The sequence below is a fragment of the Nerophis lumbriciformis genome, linkage group LG09 (genome assembly GCF_033978685.3).
Source record: "Nerophis lumbriciformis linkage group LG09, RoL_Nlum_v2.1, whole genome shotgun sequence".
Lineage (NCBI taxonomy): Eukaryota > Metazoa > Chordata > Actinopteri > Syngnathiformes > Syngnathidae > Nerophis > Nerophis lumbriciformis.
In genome coordinates, this window is record NC_084556.2 from 47,750,751 (window position 1) to 47,767,031 (window position 16,281).

Genomic DNA, 16,281 nt, shown 5'->3' on the forward strand with positions numbered 1-16,281 from the left:
TGAAAGTTTAAAAGTAGCATATATTAATGCAGTATGAAGAAGAATGTTTTAATGTAGACATGCAAGCATTGAAAGAACATTTTGAAAATCAAGACTACCGGTACATTTCCTGCAAATGGGTGCATTTCTACCCTATATTTTAACTTTAGATTTATTCTCATATCAAACTCTTTTGGCTGTCTTTTTGACACTTACATCAGGCGCCCCCCTCCACACCCTGGATTATAAATAATATAAATAATTCAATGTGATTATTTTGTGTGATGACTGTATTATGATAGTATATATCTGATAGTATATATCTGTATCATGAATCAATTTAAGTGGACCCCGACTTAAACAAGTTGAAAAACTTATTGGGGTGTTACCATTTAGTGGTCAATTGTACGGAATATGTACTTCACTGTGCAACCTACCGGTACTAATAAAAGTCTCAATCAATCAATCAAAACACATAGAATCATCATACTGCTGTGATTATATGCATCAAGTGTTCATTCAAGGCTAAGGCAAAATATCGAGATATATATCGTGTATCGCAATATGGCCTTAAAATATCGCAATATTAAAAAAAGGCCATATCGCCCAGCCCTAGTTCAATGATGCCATTTCTGTTTGTCATGTATAATTTTGTCTATTTTGTGTTTATCCTTGAATAAACAGGTCAGTTTCTTGTTACCAACCATTGTGTATTATTCAAACTCCCCTAATTCAGCTGGCTAGTTGTTATCAAGAGTACTAAAACCCTTTTCAACATGATTCTGACAACTAAGTAGGCTAAATAACTTTAAACTTTAATACCGGTACATGCTCGGATAGGCCAGTATCGGTCAGTATCGGTATCGGATCGGAAGTGCAAAAACAATATCGGTATCGGATTGGAAGTGCAAAAACCTGGATCGGGCCATCCCTAATGTAGACGCATAGAATCATCATACTGCTGTGATTATATGCATCAAGTGTTCATTCAAGACTAAGGCAAAATATTGCGATATATATCGTGTATCGTGACATGTCCTAAAAATATCGAGATATTAAAAAAAGGCCATATCGCCCAGCCATAGTGTGGACATGAGCTTATTATTAGTGTGATAGCTACTGATCTGATATCATTCAACATTTTCCTCATAACTCCTCTGCTGTCTGACTATAATCGCTCTTTCGTAATGTTCATTCATTCCAGTCACTGCTGTTGTGCCTAAGAGCAGCGCTCCTTAAGAGGATAGTTGTCGTGTGTTGAAATCGCGTGTGTGATACACAAATTTCAACTATGAATAGCATGTCTAATATGCAGCGGACCAATAACCCAAGTAAACAAGCAGAGCGTGTCACAACAACTGACGCTCGTGACGTGGTCCTCACGCTGCATCTTACCATGGAGACCTGAGGTTCAGGCTGACCACTGTTCGAAAGCACGTCTTTGGCCCTTTTGCCACTTTTGACTTGCTCCGTTTGCTCCTTGTACTGCGTCTGTGGACACAAAAAGGGTCACTCGCTGCTTGCTAATTCGCACGCAAGACATAATCGGCTAACACTTAACAGCTTTCACTCAGAATGCGCGAACCTCAACTGTAGCGATTTTCTTTTCCAGGTCTTGCACGTTGGTTCTCCAGGTTTGTCTGTTCGTTTCCAGCGATGGAAACCTGCCAGAGGGAAAATCCATGAAGTTTCCTGATTTTACAGATGTGACTTGTGCATCTTACCGCTGCACATTTTCATCCAGCTTGCCCAGCAGCGCCTTGGCTTCCGCCAGCTGACGGTGGAGGCTGTGCAGACGCTGATCCCGATTGCTCTCCAAGATGCACAACTGGCGGGGCAAAAATCATCATCATGTCCACAGGGCCTCAACTCAAATCATATACAGTGGAATCCTAATTGACGAACCCCTCTATTTGCGTCAATTTACACATATTTAGATGGAGCCAAATATGCCTCTGTGTGCAAACCATGTGTCTGTGTACCAACGCTTCATTCACTCATTCATTCATTCATTTTGTGTCGTGCCTGAAGGCAAAAAGCAGGGCGCAGCATTGTTGCAGAGGCGCTGCCCTCCACGTCACTTGCTGCCCAGTAAACACTGGTAGTCCAGTGTTTCCCACAGGACAGGCATCTATTTGTGGTGGTGTGGTTGGGGGGTGGCGGCGGCAGCGGCGATGACCAAGAAGAACGCGGAGTTGGAATATAATTACCGGTACAACATTTTATGTACATATTTATATACAGATTTGAACAATTAGTGATTCACTGAAATATATCTATTAATTGTGGTTCTTACAAAAAATATATCTTATAAAATATAAAAGCTAAAATGTCTCTTAAAGCTCTGCCCCTTTAATTAGTGAATACTAAATAATTTAACTTTAGCCTACTACTACAACCATATTATTTACCAGCAACATGAAGTGAAACAGAGGCAGAGGTGTCCTGCCACAGTCAGTCAACCTCCTCCTCCTCCTCCTGCTGCTGCTGAACAGGTCGCACCTGTGGTCCGGACTGTAGGCCTACCTCCTCTCCAAGTCGAGCCCTTTTCGGCCGTTGAAAATATTTTTCTATACTCATCTGTGTGAAGGAGTGAACATCCAACATTAGAATTTATTACTAACGAGCAGAACCGCTCTATGTACAGTGCCGTCTAACCTTAAGCGGCAGCAGCTCAACACATGCAGGGTTCAACGCTAAGGTTTTTTTCTACTTGCCCGACTTCTCAAATCTACTTGCCCCAATATTTTTACTTGTCCTGCCTAGGTTTTTTTCTGGCTGTGTAGTGCTCATGGCTTATATCTTACTAAAATCCTTCCCGTTGACTATTTACAACACTACACAGTATTTATTATTATTATTATTATTATCTATAATTACATTTAAATGGCATTGCATACATGTAAAATTAAATGCTATTTCACATTATTTGACCAGTAGCAGTTACACTCATCTGAACAGGTCAGCCACATGTTTAAAGCCCGATCACAGTTGAAATCTTGAAATGAAGGGCCTTTAATGGCCAAAACATTAACCTGGACAACATTTTAACAGCTGGTTGGCTCAGATTTTATTCTTTTCATTGCATTCACATGCTGCAGTGGACAGTGGACAATTTAGCTTAAGTCCATGTGTGTTTATTGACAACAGGGTTATAACCTGGACACGTTAGCTCGTCGGTATGAAAACAGGTGACTGTTACTACGTGCGTCTGCCACGAACCCCGAGTCAAACAGCGGCGGTGTCAATGAAGCAGCGTCAGGCTGCTCACCGTCAGTGAAACGCTCGTTGAAATCGCGGATTAACGTTAAATATATGACGAGCCGCGAGCGATGCAGCTATAACCTATCTACCTATAACCTATATTACCCTCGTATTTTGATCCCGTCCGTCCGTCCGTCCATCCCTCTTCTTCTTCTTCTGGCCCACCAGGTGAATTAAGTGCTATTGGCGGAGTTACAATGCATAGTAGGCTACCGCCACCTACTGCACCGGAGTTGTAACTACAAGCAACATTCACAGACAGTCCCAATGCTTTTATGAGCGGTCGAGCGAGTCAAAAGCCAAAAAATCCATTTGTGGCGGACGTAATTCTTTCGTGGCGGGCCGCCACAAATAGATGAATGTGTGGGAAACACTGTAGTCACTTCTCAGGGCTTCAGCTTGTGTGCTTGTTCTGTGTTTTTTCACGAGTTTTGTCCATTTTGCTTACTTAATATGAGTTCCAAAAATTCAACAAACCAGTGTGGAAAGGAGGGAATCTCTGTGGAGTTTAAGAAAAAAATCAATAAATAAAGTATTTGCGAGGAGCAGAGGTGGGTAGTAAAGGGGCGGCATGGCGTAGTGGGTAGAGCAACCGTGCCAGAAACCTGAGGGCTGCAGGTTCGCTCCCCGCCTCTTACCATCCAAAAATCGCTGCCTTTGTGTCCTTGGGCGGGACACTTCACCGTTTAACCCCGGTGCCACTCACACCGGTGAATTGAATGATGAATGATAGGTGGTGGTCGGAGGGGCCGTTGGCGCAAATTGCAGCCACGCTTCCGTCAGTCTACCCCAGGGCAGCTGTGGCTATGAAAGTAGCTTACCACCACCAGGTGTGAATGATTGATGGGTTCTACATGTAAAGCGACTTTGGGTACTTAGAAAAGCGCTATATAAATCCCAGTTATTATTATTATTATTAAAGCGCTACATTTACTACGTTACATCTACCGGTATTTGAGTAACTTTTGGGATAAATTGTACTTCTAAGAGTAGTATTAATGCAACATACTTTTACTTGAGTATATTTATAGAGAAGAAACGCTACTTTTACTCCGCTCCATATATCTACATTCATGCCCGCTACTCGCTACAGATTTTTATCGATCTGTTAATGCATGCTTTGTTTGTTTTGGTTTGTCAGACAGACCTTCAAAGTAGGATCTATCGCATGCCTGCGTTTCACCAATCAAATACAGAAACTGGTGACGTTTGACTCAGTTTCACCAATCAAATGCAGTCACTGGTGACGTTTGACTCAGTTTCACCAATCAAACAGTCATGTGACCGCCGCTGAAACAAAGTTTCAGTGGCAAAACGACAACAGGCTTAAGCTTACATGAACTCAACATCAAATTTGAGGAAGCACATCGCGGTAAGTAACGTTAGTAGATATTTTGGCTGTCACCGTAGGCTGATGTTAGCTTCCGTGCTATGAATCACTGTCAAATGTACAGCGTGTGGGGACATTTATTAACACACTGCAGCCTCACAGACAGACAGAGACACACACACACGCACACACTCACGCATGCATACAAACACCAATCAGAAGTGCACAGTGTGTTTTCAGGTGCAGCCCACACCTATCAGTTTATGGTTTGCGTAAAGGCTAACTTGTTATTTTCCTTTGTAATCTCTGCCTACTGAGCCTCTGGTGCTGTTAAGTTATTGTGGCTCAATTTGCCTTAATTTTTTTTTTTTTTTATGTTAATGTCTTATTATTTAATATATATTATTGTTTTAGTTGCTTAAGAGATACTCCTGGCTCTGAATTTGCTCATTGCTATTTTTATGTTTTTGTGCATTATCTGTTGCCGTCATTAAACGAACAGGTTACTCATCAGTTACTCAGTACTTGAGAAGTTTTTTCACAACATACTTTTTACTTTTACTCAAGTAAATATTTGGGTGACTACTCCTTACTTTTACTTGAGTAATAAATCTCTAAAGTAACAGTACTCTTACTTGAGTACAATTTCTGGCTACTCTACCCACCTCTGGCGAGGAGTACATTAAAGGCGCTCACAATCTTCATATAGAAGAATTGACTAAGCAGGCTTCGTACGACAGCAAGTTTTAATTGTGATGAGACTGGACTTTTCAGTAAAAATGTGCCAGAGCAGACTTATTTCACAGCAGAGGACAAGACACTACCTCTCATTCAAATGCACGTCTTTCAAGACACTCACACCCGAGGTTGGAACCCATTATTGATTTTTAAATTTTTTCTTCTGTATAAATTTGCTTCACTACACACATTTTTCGATTTACAAACCCTTCAAGAACCAATTACGTTTGTAAATCGAGGTTCCACTGTAACTTGCGGTTATTAGCAATGGATAACTTCTTTTTACAGTTGAAAGAGTTACTATGTGATTAACGGTTTTATGATGGCAACAGTTTGACCCTAGAACTAGAGATGGGAATCGAAAACCGGTTCTACTCCTAGTGTATCAATTCCTTGGAATCGCTTGCCATTTAAAAAAAAAATAATGCTGTATAATAGACTGTATTTATATTATTCACATGTGAATAATGCTGTATAATAGACTGTATTTATATTATTCACATGTGAATAATGCTGTATAATAGACTGCATTTATATTATTCACGTGTGAATAATGCTGTATAATAGACTGTATTTATATTATTCACATGTGAATAATGCTTTATAATAGACTATATTATTCACATGTGAATAATGCTGTATAATAGACTATATTATTCACATGTGAATAACGCTGTATAATAGATAGTATTTATATTATTCACATGTGAATAACGCTGATAGACTGTATTTATATTATTCACATGTGAATAACGCTGTATAATAGACGTTATTTATATTATTCACATGTGAATAATGCTGTATAATAGACTGTATTTATATAATTCACAAGTAAAAAATACCTAAGTGTTTGTTTATTGTGAGTAAACTGTGGTGCTATTCTATTCTATTCTAATGATCATGGCCAACTGTTTTTAAAACCCCACATTTTCCCAGATTCTCAATTCAAGGTTTTCATAAACTGTAAACCATAACCATCTAAATTATAATAACGGCTTGACATATGTCACTTTGCATGTAATGACTTTGTTAATATCACGTTATTAAATGTTACATTCTTGTGGACTTTTCACATGTTTTATATTGTTAAATTCTACAGAATATTTACTCCTTACATACGTTTTTAAAAAAGTTATATTTTTCTACGCTACGTGTGTGCCTCCTAAAACCACACTGTTGGCTTTGTAAGGTCAGGTTACCTCTAAACTAAACGAATGCTAATCCACCTTTTTCTCCCCCAAACAAGAATCGATAAGAGAACCGTTAGGCAAAATCTAAAGTGGAATCGGAAACTGAAAAATCTTATGAATTCCCATCTCTACCCAGAACAAATAAATCCTATTTCTAAAAGGAAAACAGTTTTTGCAGTCTGAACCTTTTTTGGGGGAATGAAGACAAATGTGGCTGACGTGGGTTTTACCTGAGCAGTACGGTACCGCTTGGTCGCTATGGCAACAGTGGCTTTGCAGCGCTTGACCTCGTCCTCCAGGCTCACCTTCTCTGCTGCCGACTGATTGCTAGTTGGGTAAAAAAGAAGTGCACAATGAAAAAAAGGCTTCGCCGTGGTGAAAATAGGGACACACCTCAGTTCCAAGAATGTGTCCAGTTCCTCCTTAAAGCTGGCCTTCTTCTGTTTGATGGTTTTGGTTAGACTGCAAAGTCGACCAAGAAGACGTGTGATGATTGTGCGGACACGTGTCGAAGGCCTTTATCCGTGTGTGCACGTTACCTGGCTTGTTCCTCCACCAGCTGTTCGGTCTCCAGTTTGAGGGCCTTCAGCACCTCCTGGTTGGCCTTCTTCTCCTTCTGGTCCTTCTTGATCTCCTCTTCAAGCTTCTGCTGGAACAGGGTCAACTCTTTGTCCGTAACCTTTAAAAGGGCGATACAGGATTTTAGCGATAAGTCTACGCGGTTGCGCTCGTTGCTGGTGTCCAGCTCACTTGAATATTGACAGTGATCTCCTGGATCTCTCTTTGCAAGGATTCCAGGCCCTCATTGTGCTTCTGCTCCACTTCTTCACGGTCGTTTGCCATTTTATTCATCTTCTCCTTCATTTCGTTAATACATTTGGCCTTTTTGTTGACGTCACCCTGGCATCATGAAGACAGAAGCAAGGCTTTAGAATGTTGGAAAAAAAATGTATCTCACTAAAAGAGGCACGGAGAAGAGAACTTACGTGGAAACTCTCGTAACGTTTCAAAGGCTCCGTGTTTATCGCCACGCGGTCATTGATGACCGGACATGTCTATGAGAATGCGAAACAAAGCGCTTTAAAAAGACAACAATGTTAAGATGTCCATACAGTGGAACCTCGATTTATTGTTCCAACTTTTCAATTTATGAACCACAGAACAATCAAAAATATACCTTTCATTCATCCATTTTGCGCAGGAAGATCGTAGAACGATTATGGCAAAAGTAATCATCACGATTTGGATTAAAATTTAAATCACAATTCATAACAATTTGTCATCAATTTAAAAACAAGAGCATTTCTTCTACCATCAAAACAAGTAAAATACCAGTGACAACAATAAATTCAAATAACTATCACAATATAAAAAAAATAAATTCAGTTTTTCCTTTTACATTTTCTTAAATTTCGTTGACCTTTACACTTATTTTACCACCATAGAGTGTGTGCCTTTTGTAATTAATAAAATTGAAAACATTTTACCGTATTTTTCCGGAGTATGTATAATAAAGAAGGAAAAAAACATATACAAGTCGCACTGGAGTATAAGTCGCATTTTTGGGGGGAAATGTATTTGATAAAACCCAACACCAAGAATAGACATTTGAAAGGCAATTTAAAATAAATAAAGACTAGTGAACAACAGGCTGAATAAGTGCACGTTATATGAAGCATAAATAACCAACTGAGAACGTGCCTGGTATGTTAACATAACATATTATGGTAAGAGTCATTCAAATAACTATAACATATAGAACATGCTATACGTTAGAGATGCGCGAATAGGCAATTATTTCATCCGCAACCGCATCACAAAAGTCGTCAACCATCCGCCATCCACCCGAACTAACATTTTATCAAAACCGCACCCGCCCGCACCCACCCGTTGTTATATATCTAATATAGACGATGCAAGGCATTAGTGAGGTTATAAAGCTTTTGCCTGTTAAAGAAAGGAGACTGATCCAATGCAGCACAGACATTCAATGCGTGCCACGCTGTCACGGCCCAGACGCACACCAGTGCGCAATCATCTGGGAACCACGCTGAGCGCACCTCCAAGCGCGCTCGCGCCACTCAAACTGCTGCGTTCTATCTTGTTTTATCATCCTATGGCACTTTTCTGGGATCACGGCGGACGAAACTGCTCATGCTCAGGGTGTTTGTGGAGGTTCGGGGTTTTGCACAAATGTGATGCACCATGTTAGATGTCCCGGTTTTGTGACTGTCGTAGACATAAACAGCGTCGCAGCTCTTGCAAATCACGTAGCCAGCATTACTATCATCCTGATTTACAACCTCATAAAAATGAGTCCACGCTGAACTTTTCTGGCCTTTTTTTCCCCTGGTCTTTAGTATTCCCTTTTTTAGTTTGTCGCGTACCACGTTTGCTGCCGGCGTTGCCATCTTTTTTTTTTTTCTTCTTCTGTTGTGGCGTGCTGCAGGTGCCTGCTCGTTTTTCGTATGTGGGTAACAACATTTAACTATGTATATATATTTCCGAATTGGTTTAACTGCCACCCGCCTGAATCTATTTAAAATCTAATTTTTTTTAATTTCAACCGCCCGACCCGACCCGCGGATAAAATCTTTTTATTTATTTATTTCAAACGCCCGACCCGCGGATAATCCGCGGACTCCGCGGTTGTGTCCGCAAACCGCGCATCTTTACTATACGTTTACCAAACAAACAATCTGTCACTCCTAATCGCTAAATCCCATGAAATCTTATACGTCTAGACTCTTACGTGAATGAGATAAATAATATTATTTGATATTTTACGGTAATGTGTTAATAATTTCACACATAAGTCACTCCTGAGTATAAGTCGTACCCTCGGCCAAACTATGAAAAAAACTGCGACTTATAGTCCGAAAAATACGGTAAATTCAAAAATCCTCACATATATTGATGCAATACATATTTGGACCAGTATTTTAAGTCAAATCTTAATCATTTGTAAATTACCTACATTCAGGGTTTCCCTTAACCTGACTCTCACCAGATCCTTGTAGTTCGCTGAGCTCCACACAAGGATCTGGGACTTCTCAATAGGAGATGTATTTCAGAAGGCGGGGCCTTGTAAAAAAAAATAATCGCATGTGATTGGATAAACCACTTGTCCGTTATCTTGAATGACGTGCTACTTCAACCACTCACATCCAAATCAACCCTTGACGCTGATGATACGCCTGAAATTCCAAAACAGAACAGCCGACATATTGGATAACTACAGAGCGAAAAGTTAATAAATGTCTTCAAAACCGTTCTCTGTTCATCTTTTAAAGAATTATTATTCGATAGATTCGACAAAACAGTTGCAATAGCAGAATCAATGTCAGCACACGACTCCTGGCTGCATGCCGCCATTGTTGTTTGAATCAAACAGTCGAAATCCCGCCCGGCGATCCTGCAGGCAGCATACCCCTTCCCCTTCGAGCTGTCCTAGATGAACTGAAATGATTTTTTCCAATCATTTTGGAACTTGCAAGCGTACTTCTTCTTACTCGTCGTCGCCATGTCTCTTCTTCGTTCTTCTGCTTTTTCTCTGTTATGTTTTTGGACATTACTACTTGCCGTAGTTTTGAAGCAATGCATGATGGGAATCCGGATGTTGTGTGTCAGTGTATTAATGTGCCGGCTGGAATAAACACACGCTGAGAAATAGCTCCGTGCCTGCCTACTTTATGGGTTATAGATAAACCTATGGATAACGGAGACATATATAATAGTCTCCTTTTCAGGTGAGAGAGGACTCTAAAGGCAGTGCCTTTAAGGCACGCCCCCAATATTGTTGTCCGGGTAGAAATCGGGAGAATGGTTGCCCCGGGAGATTTTCGGGAGGGGCACTGAAATTCGGGAGTCTCCCGGGAAAATCGGGAGGGTTGGCAAGTATATATAGGATGTCGTCATATAATAATTTCCATAATTGGTGTTAATGCATACATTTTATTTAAAAAGTCTAAAAATAACTTATACATTGAAAAACAAATCTAGTAATTAGTATTCAAATTTTTTCTAATATCGTTTTTTCAATTGTCATTGTACTGTTAATTGTTCAAGTTTGTAGAGACTTCTCTAATCCTTTTAGTGACTTTCTTTATTAAAAATGACAAAAAACCTAACCTATTTTGCTGTTATTGGAGACTGTACTCGTGTTTGGAGACTCTTTATTTCTGGCGCTCGATATTCTTGACAAACACTTGCTTATTAGCGTTGCTGCTCCCAATGCATTTTCTCTTTTTAAAAGCCACCACTGTCCTCTAATTATTGCACATTGCACATTTGGTAGATCGCGGTCCACGGCTATATCTCAGATTTATCAAAGTACATGCACATCGCAGACATGCTGCCTACGCTCCTCACATTCGCGTGCGTCTTGCCTACGTCATCACAACATCCTGTTTAGGGGATCAAAGTTTTTTTTTACGATGGCCGAATTTTCGGTGCATCGCTAGTCAATAGTGCACCAATAAAAGGCTATTTATATGTATTTACATCCATTCATACAACAAATTTTATTTTTTGCATAAAACCTTAATTTTTAATAAGGTGTGGTGGCTTTTATTTTGAAGTGGCAGGGCGCCACGATCAATTACATGTAGGGCAAACCCTGATATTAATGGCACCTGCATTGCTGATACCGTTTTGGATTCTTAATTATTGTTACAGGACTGTACGGTGCGACAAATGTACTCGCAAATGCGCTTAAAAATGTACTGCGCGACTTAAAAAACAACAACAAAAACCTGTCACAAGTGTGAAAGGGGATTTCAACCCTTTCATCGTATTTTGCTCCTAAAATAATCCCATCCAAATATTTTAAAACGAGAGTAAAATTTTCGCCCATCTGTATAGCATGTTTGAAATAAATATAAACCATAACCAAATGGACAAATGATTGATCACTCGTGCTAAGAGCTGTGTGTATATGTATGAGGGCTCATGTGTATGGCGTGACATTAGTGCCAAAAATCCGAGCGCATAAAAACTGTTATCGCGCGCTGATTCTCCACTTCGTGCGCGCGACACCCTTTTGCGCGCGCGTGGTGCCTTTCTGCGCGCGCGCGCGCGACGCCTTTCTGCGCGCTCTCTGTGTACTCCTGGCATCTCTCCTCGCGCTGTCATGTTTCTTTTTGGCACTTTGGGGGCGAGTATGCTTAGACGGCCCCTTCTTTCTGATTGGTCAGGCGAAAAATGCTGAAAAATGCTCAGAGCCAATCAGAAGTATAGCAGGGCGGGTCATCGTCAATATGTATCAAGATTTACGGAGGAAGAAGTGGATAAAAAAAAATGTCGCGCGCTGATGAAGGTTATTTCATACCACATAAACACAATACAGGGTAATACAAAATGTGACCCAAATAAATAATAAGACAACAAACACCATAATCACATCTTTCAGCCAGAACTGGTCCACCAGCAATAACATCCAACCATAACATTATTTTATAATTTCACTTCTTCTTGAACATTTGTTTTCCAATTTATGGAATTCCTTTTGATTCAGCCATAAAATTAATGAAATAATCTTTGAATTTTGTTTTTAAAATGTTAAAAATAGCTTTTAATAATGTATTCTGAAACAGTTTAAAATAATCAGAGAACTGACTAACACTGACCCTACACAACTATGTTGCACAATTAAGTCTTTTTTTTTGAAGCGAAAGAGGTAATTTCAACAGGTACAGCATCCTATGTCATATCTACATGTAATACGATTTGTAACAAGGCAAACCGTTTGTAAATTGGTCGAAAATCGAGCAAGTTATGGTAATTTAATTAGTACATGTACCATTGACATCAATGTAATGATTGAGGCTAGATGTCCGAGGTAAGATGGCTACAACGTTGCTACGCTGGAGAATGATTGGTCTTATGAAAAATGCTCAGAGCCAATCAGAAAGGAGGGGCCGTCTAATCATACCCGCCCCCAAAGTGCCAAAAAGAAACATGACAGCGCGAGGAGAGATGCCAGGAGTACACAGAGAGCGCGCAGAAAGGCGTCGCGCGCGCGCAGAAAGGCACCGCACACGCGCGCGCAAAAGGGCGTACGAAGTGGAGAATCAGTGCGCAATAACAGTTTTTATGCGCTCGGATTTTTGGCACTAATGTGACGCCATACATGTGTACCTTGTTTGAGCGTTAATAATGAAATTGCGAATATTTAAGACATTTCATATTGCTACAAAAATCCTGTACTACAAAGAAAAACTGATGCAGCAACACTGCTGTAATGATAACCATAGAAGAAAAAACGGCTCTGACCTGTGTTTCCGAATGTTTCACTGCCACGATTTCTTCAGTGGGGGTTGCATTTGATTCACTTGAATAGGAATGGGTTTCCCAAGCATCCTCCTTCTCAGCAGCATGAAGCTCCATCCAGTCGAAGTCGTCAAGGGAGAACTTTGGGTCGTCCCAATAACTGACCTGGCCTCTACTGACAGGGCGCAAGAGGTCGTCTGTCCCAACAGGTAAATGATTAGTGGGTGAAGGATAAGGGTCAACGCTATAAGGATGTGGCTCCTCAGTCTGTGGCGATGAGATTATATAAGGGGCCTCCAGGGGGTGCTGCTGCTGCTGCAGGCTGACCGCATGCTTGGCCAGGCCGACACGCATCCCTATCTTTATGAAGCGAAGAGACTCCAAAAGGAAGGCCTCAAAACCGCCCGCCTTGTCAATTTTGGCGTGAGCCATCGGCGGGAAGTTTTCCATCTCGTCGATCAGCAGGGGGCTGTCTGGGAGCAGGGGGCCGTGTCCTTCCAAAATTTGTGCAAAGTAGCTGCATGGGTGGAGACAGAGATAGATTTTTATTTTTTTTACAAGGCTAGTAGTTTATCACCACATTTAAAATGGTCCCAAAAGACTTGACTGATGCTCTAACGGTTTGTCGCGCCAAACGTGGTAAACGTCTATCATCTCACTCGCTCCACTTTCTAAAGTTGTTTTCTTCACCATGATGGCAATACCACCTCTGACCCTCCCTGTCAGAATAATTGTATATAAGTTATCACACAACTTGTTTGCTTGCAGTTCAGGTTGCCCTGCGGCCTGTGGTTACTATCCATTTGTGCTCACAAAGCTGTCTTTGATCTTATCAAGCAAAAGGCGGACAGCTAGTAAATCTCCACTGTGTGCGATGGAATGCGCCGTACAGGTGTCGGTTTCTCAGATCTGGACAGCCACGGGAAGGGCCTTATACGAGCAGAGAGGAGGCAAACCTGACACAGCTCCAAGCACCTTTTGTTTTAACTGTGACCCAGTGCAGCTGCTGCATAATGAGATCCCTCTCCTTAGAAGCAGCTGCAGCTATGTAATCAGGGAATGCCCAAATAAATGGGGAGGCGTGGAACTTTTTCCTCAGAGCATGGGGTGACACTGTACGAAGGTGCAGGTCCACGCGCTCTCCTCATGAGCTAAATTGAATCCTGTCTGTTTGATTCCTTGCTTCTTGTCTTGTTTAATAGATAGTTCGGTGTTTGAACCTGACACTCCCCCAGATAGATGAGCGCACTGCATTACGGCCACAAGACAGTTTTGTACTGAAACATTTTATTTTTTTAAAGGCATGCTTCGTTACACAAAAAAAAAAGCCCTGCCGTGAGTCAGCTGTTGTAATGCTACGTTGTTGTGATATATGGCATCTATTACGTACAAACAGCTCCTTAGCATTAAAGCTACAGACTAGAGATGCGCGGATAGGCAATTATTTCATCCGCAACCGCATCAGAAAGTCGTCAACCATCCGCCATCCACCCGATGTAACATTTGATCAGAACCGCACCCGCCCGCCATCCGCCCGTTGTTATATATCTACCGGTAATATAGACGATGCAAGGCATTAATGAGGTTATAAAGCTTTTGCCTGTTAAAGAAAGGAGACTGATCCAATACAGCACAGACATTCGCGTGCCACGCTGTCACGACCCAGACGCACACCAGTGCGCAATCATATGGGAGCCGCGCTGAGCGCACCTCCAAGCGCGTCTCGCTGCCGGCGACGGCCGGGTATGGGCCTAACGCTCCAGCGCCATCCATTTTCAGGGCTAGTTGATTCGGCAGGTGGGTTGTTACACACTCCTTAGCGGGTTCCGACGTCCATGGCCACAGTCCTGCTGTCTATATCAACCAGGGTGAGCCCCACCCCTTTCGTGAGCGCACTGCGCGCGGAGTGACCCCTGTTACGCGCCCCCGGCAACAGGGGTGGCGGGCAGGTAAGCTGCGCGGGCGGAGCGCGCGGAGTGACCCCTGTTACGAGCCCCCGGCCACGGGGGTGGCGGGCAGGTAAGCTGCTTACCTGCTGCGCGTGACGAAGCGGGGTGTCGGTGCGGTGGGCGCGGTGGTGACCCTGGACGTGCGTCGGGCCCTTCTCGCGGATCGCCTCAGCTACGGCTCCCGGTGGGGCCCTCTCGGGGGAAGGGGCCTTGGTCCCGGACCCCGGCGAGGCGTCGGGGGCCTTCTCCGCTCCGTAAAAGTGTCCATCTCTTTTTCTTTTTTTTCTTCTGTTGTGGCATATGCAGCAGGTGCCTGCTCGTTTTTCGTATGTGGGTAACAACATTTAACTATGTATATATATTTCCGAATTGGTTTAACTGCCACCCGCCTGAATCTATTTAAAATCTAATTTTTTTTTATTTCAACCGCCCGACCCGCGGATAAAATCTAATTTTTTTAAATTTCATCCGCCCGATCCGCGGATAATCCGCGGTTGTGCCCGCAAACCGCGCATCTCTACTACAGACACACAAAACAGTGTTCCTGGATATCATCAAGGCTCTATTTGTAAAAGTAAAAATAGGACCATTAAAACCTTGCTGGAACTTACTCATACATATTCTCCTCCGTGGGATCGGGGTTGTTGTCCAAAAGCTTTTTTAGGTCCGTCTTGTGTCTGGGGCCGTTATACTGGTCCTCAAACTCGGCCACCTCCGCTTGGAGGTGGCTGGGAATTCTGAACGGGTCACTGGGTTGGAGGTAATATCTGTGGACGGTTAAAGTAGGGCAGTGTCATGAAAACACAGAGCAGCGCTGGACAAAGAGCAAACCTACATGGGATTTTCTTGGTCGCCATGGTCTATGGGTGCAAAACTCTGCCGCCAAACAGGAAGACTCTAAAGAGGGACATTTAAAGTCAATTTACTGGAGATGAAAACGTGTGTGTTGCTCAGCAACAAAACAAATTTTAATTCTCACGTTTAGCCCTTTCTTTCTCTTCCGGCCTGGATTCTTAACACTGACAGGATAACTCTGAAATGAGACATTTCATAGGTCAGATTCCCTTTCAATGACTAAAACTAGGTGCCACACTTCATATAGGACCTGTGTGAATTGGCCCCCCCTTATTGCAAATATCAAAATAAAACCGCCATCCGTTTGTGTTGTAAATATTTTCGTTTGTGCCGTTGCGGTTTTGAAGTTATTCTAAAATACATTTTCTGACCGACTTCATGCAGCCCCCGCACCTTCTCATAATATCCCCAAACCTGTGCCGAACGTTTGTGCTGCAACAATATTTTGTCTATTATAGTTTTGATGTTATCAATGGTTTATTATTCGTAACCAGCCCCCCCCACCCTGTCGAAACCTATCCCAAACATTTGTTGCAACAATAGGTTTTACATTTTCATAACCAGCCCCCCCTCGTGTCCCATTTGTTTGCGCTACAAACAATTTTTGTCTACTTCAGTTTTTATGTTAGCGTGTTATTCATAACCAACCCCCATAACATAAAAACTACAATAGACAAAGAAAAATTGCAGCACAAACAAATAGAAC

The 16,281-nt window shown here is 42.0% G+C and overlaps 1 protein-coding gene across 1 annotated transcript in view; it reads right to left on the reverse strand.

The window, feature by feature from the left end:
• Positions 1–16,281, reverse strand: part of ttc3 (tetratricopeptide repeat domain 3) — a 101,778-nt gene that overhangs the window by 12,011 nt on the left and 73,486 nt on the right. Inside the window, exons 29-40 of the mRNA XM_061963036.1 lie at positions 15,700–15,753; positions 15,556–15,617; positions 15,332–15,487; positions 12,775–13,288; positions 7,488–7,556; positions 7,252–7,401; positions 7,041–7,180; positions 6,895–6,963; positions 6,732–6,828; positions 1,704–1,807; positions 1,565–1,643; positions 1,375–1,470 (exon numbers count right to left, since the gene is read on the reverse strand). Of these exons, the coding sequence (XP_061819020.1) occupies positions 1,375–1,470; positions 1,565–1,643; positions 1,704–1,807; positions 6,732–6,828; positions 6,895–6,963; positions 7,041–7,180; positions 7,252–7,401; positions 7,488–7,556; positions 12,775–13,288; positions 15,332–15,487; positions 15,556–15,617; positions 15,700–15,753 (1,590 nt within the window). The remainder of the gene's footprint in view (positions 1–1,374; positions 1,471–1,564; positions 1,644–1,703; positions 1,808–6,731; positions 6,829–6,894; positions 6,964–7,040; positions 7,181–7,251; positions 7,402–7,487; positions 7,557–12,774; positions 13,289–15,331; positions 15,488–15,555; positions 15,618–15,699; positions 15,754–16,281) is intronic.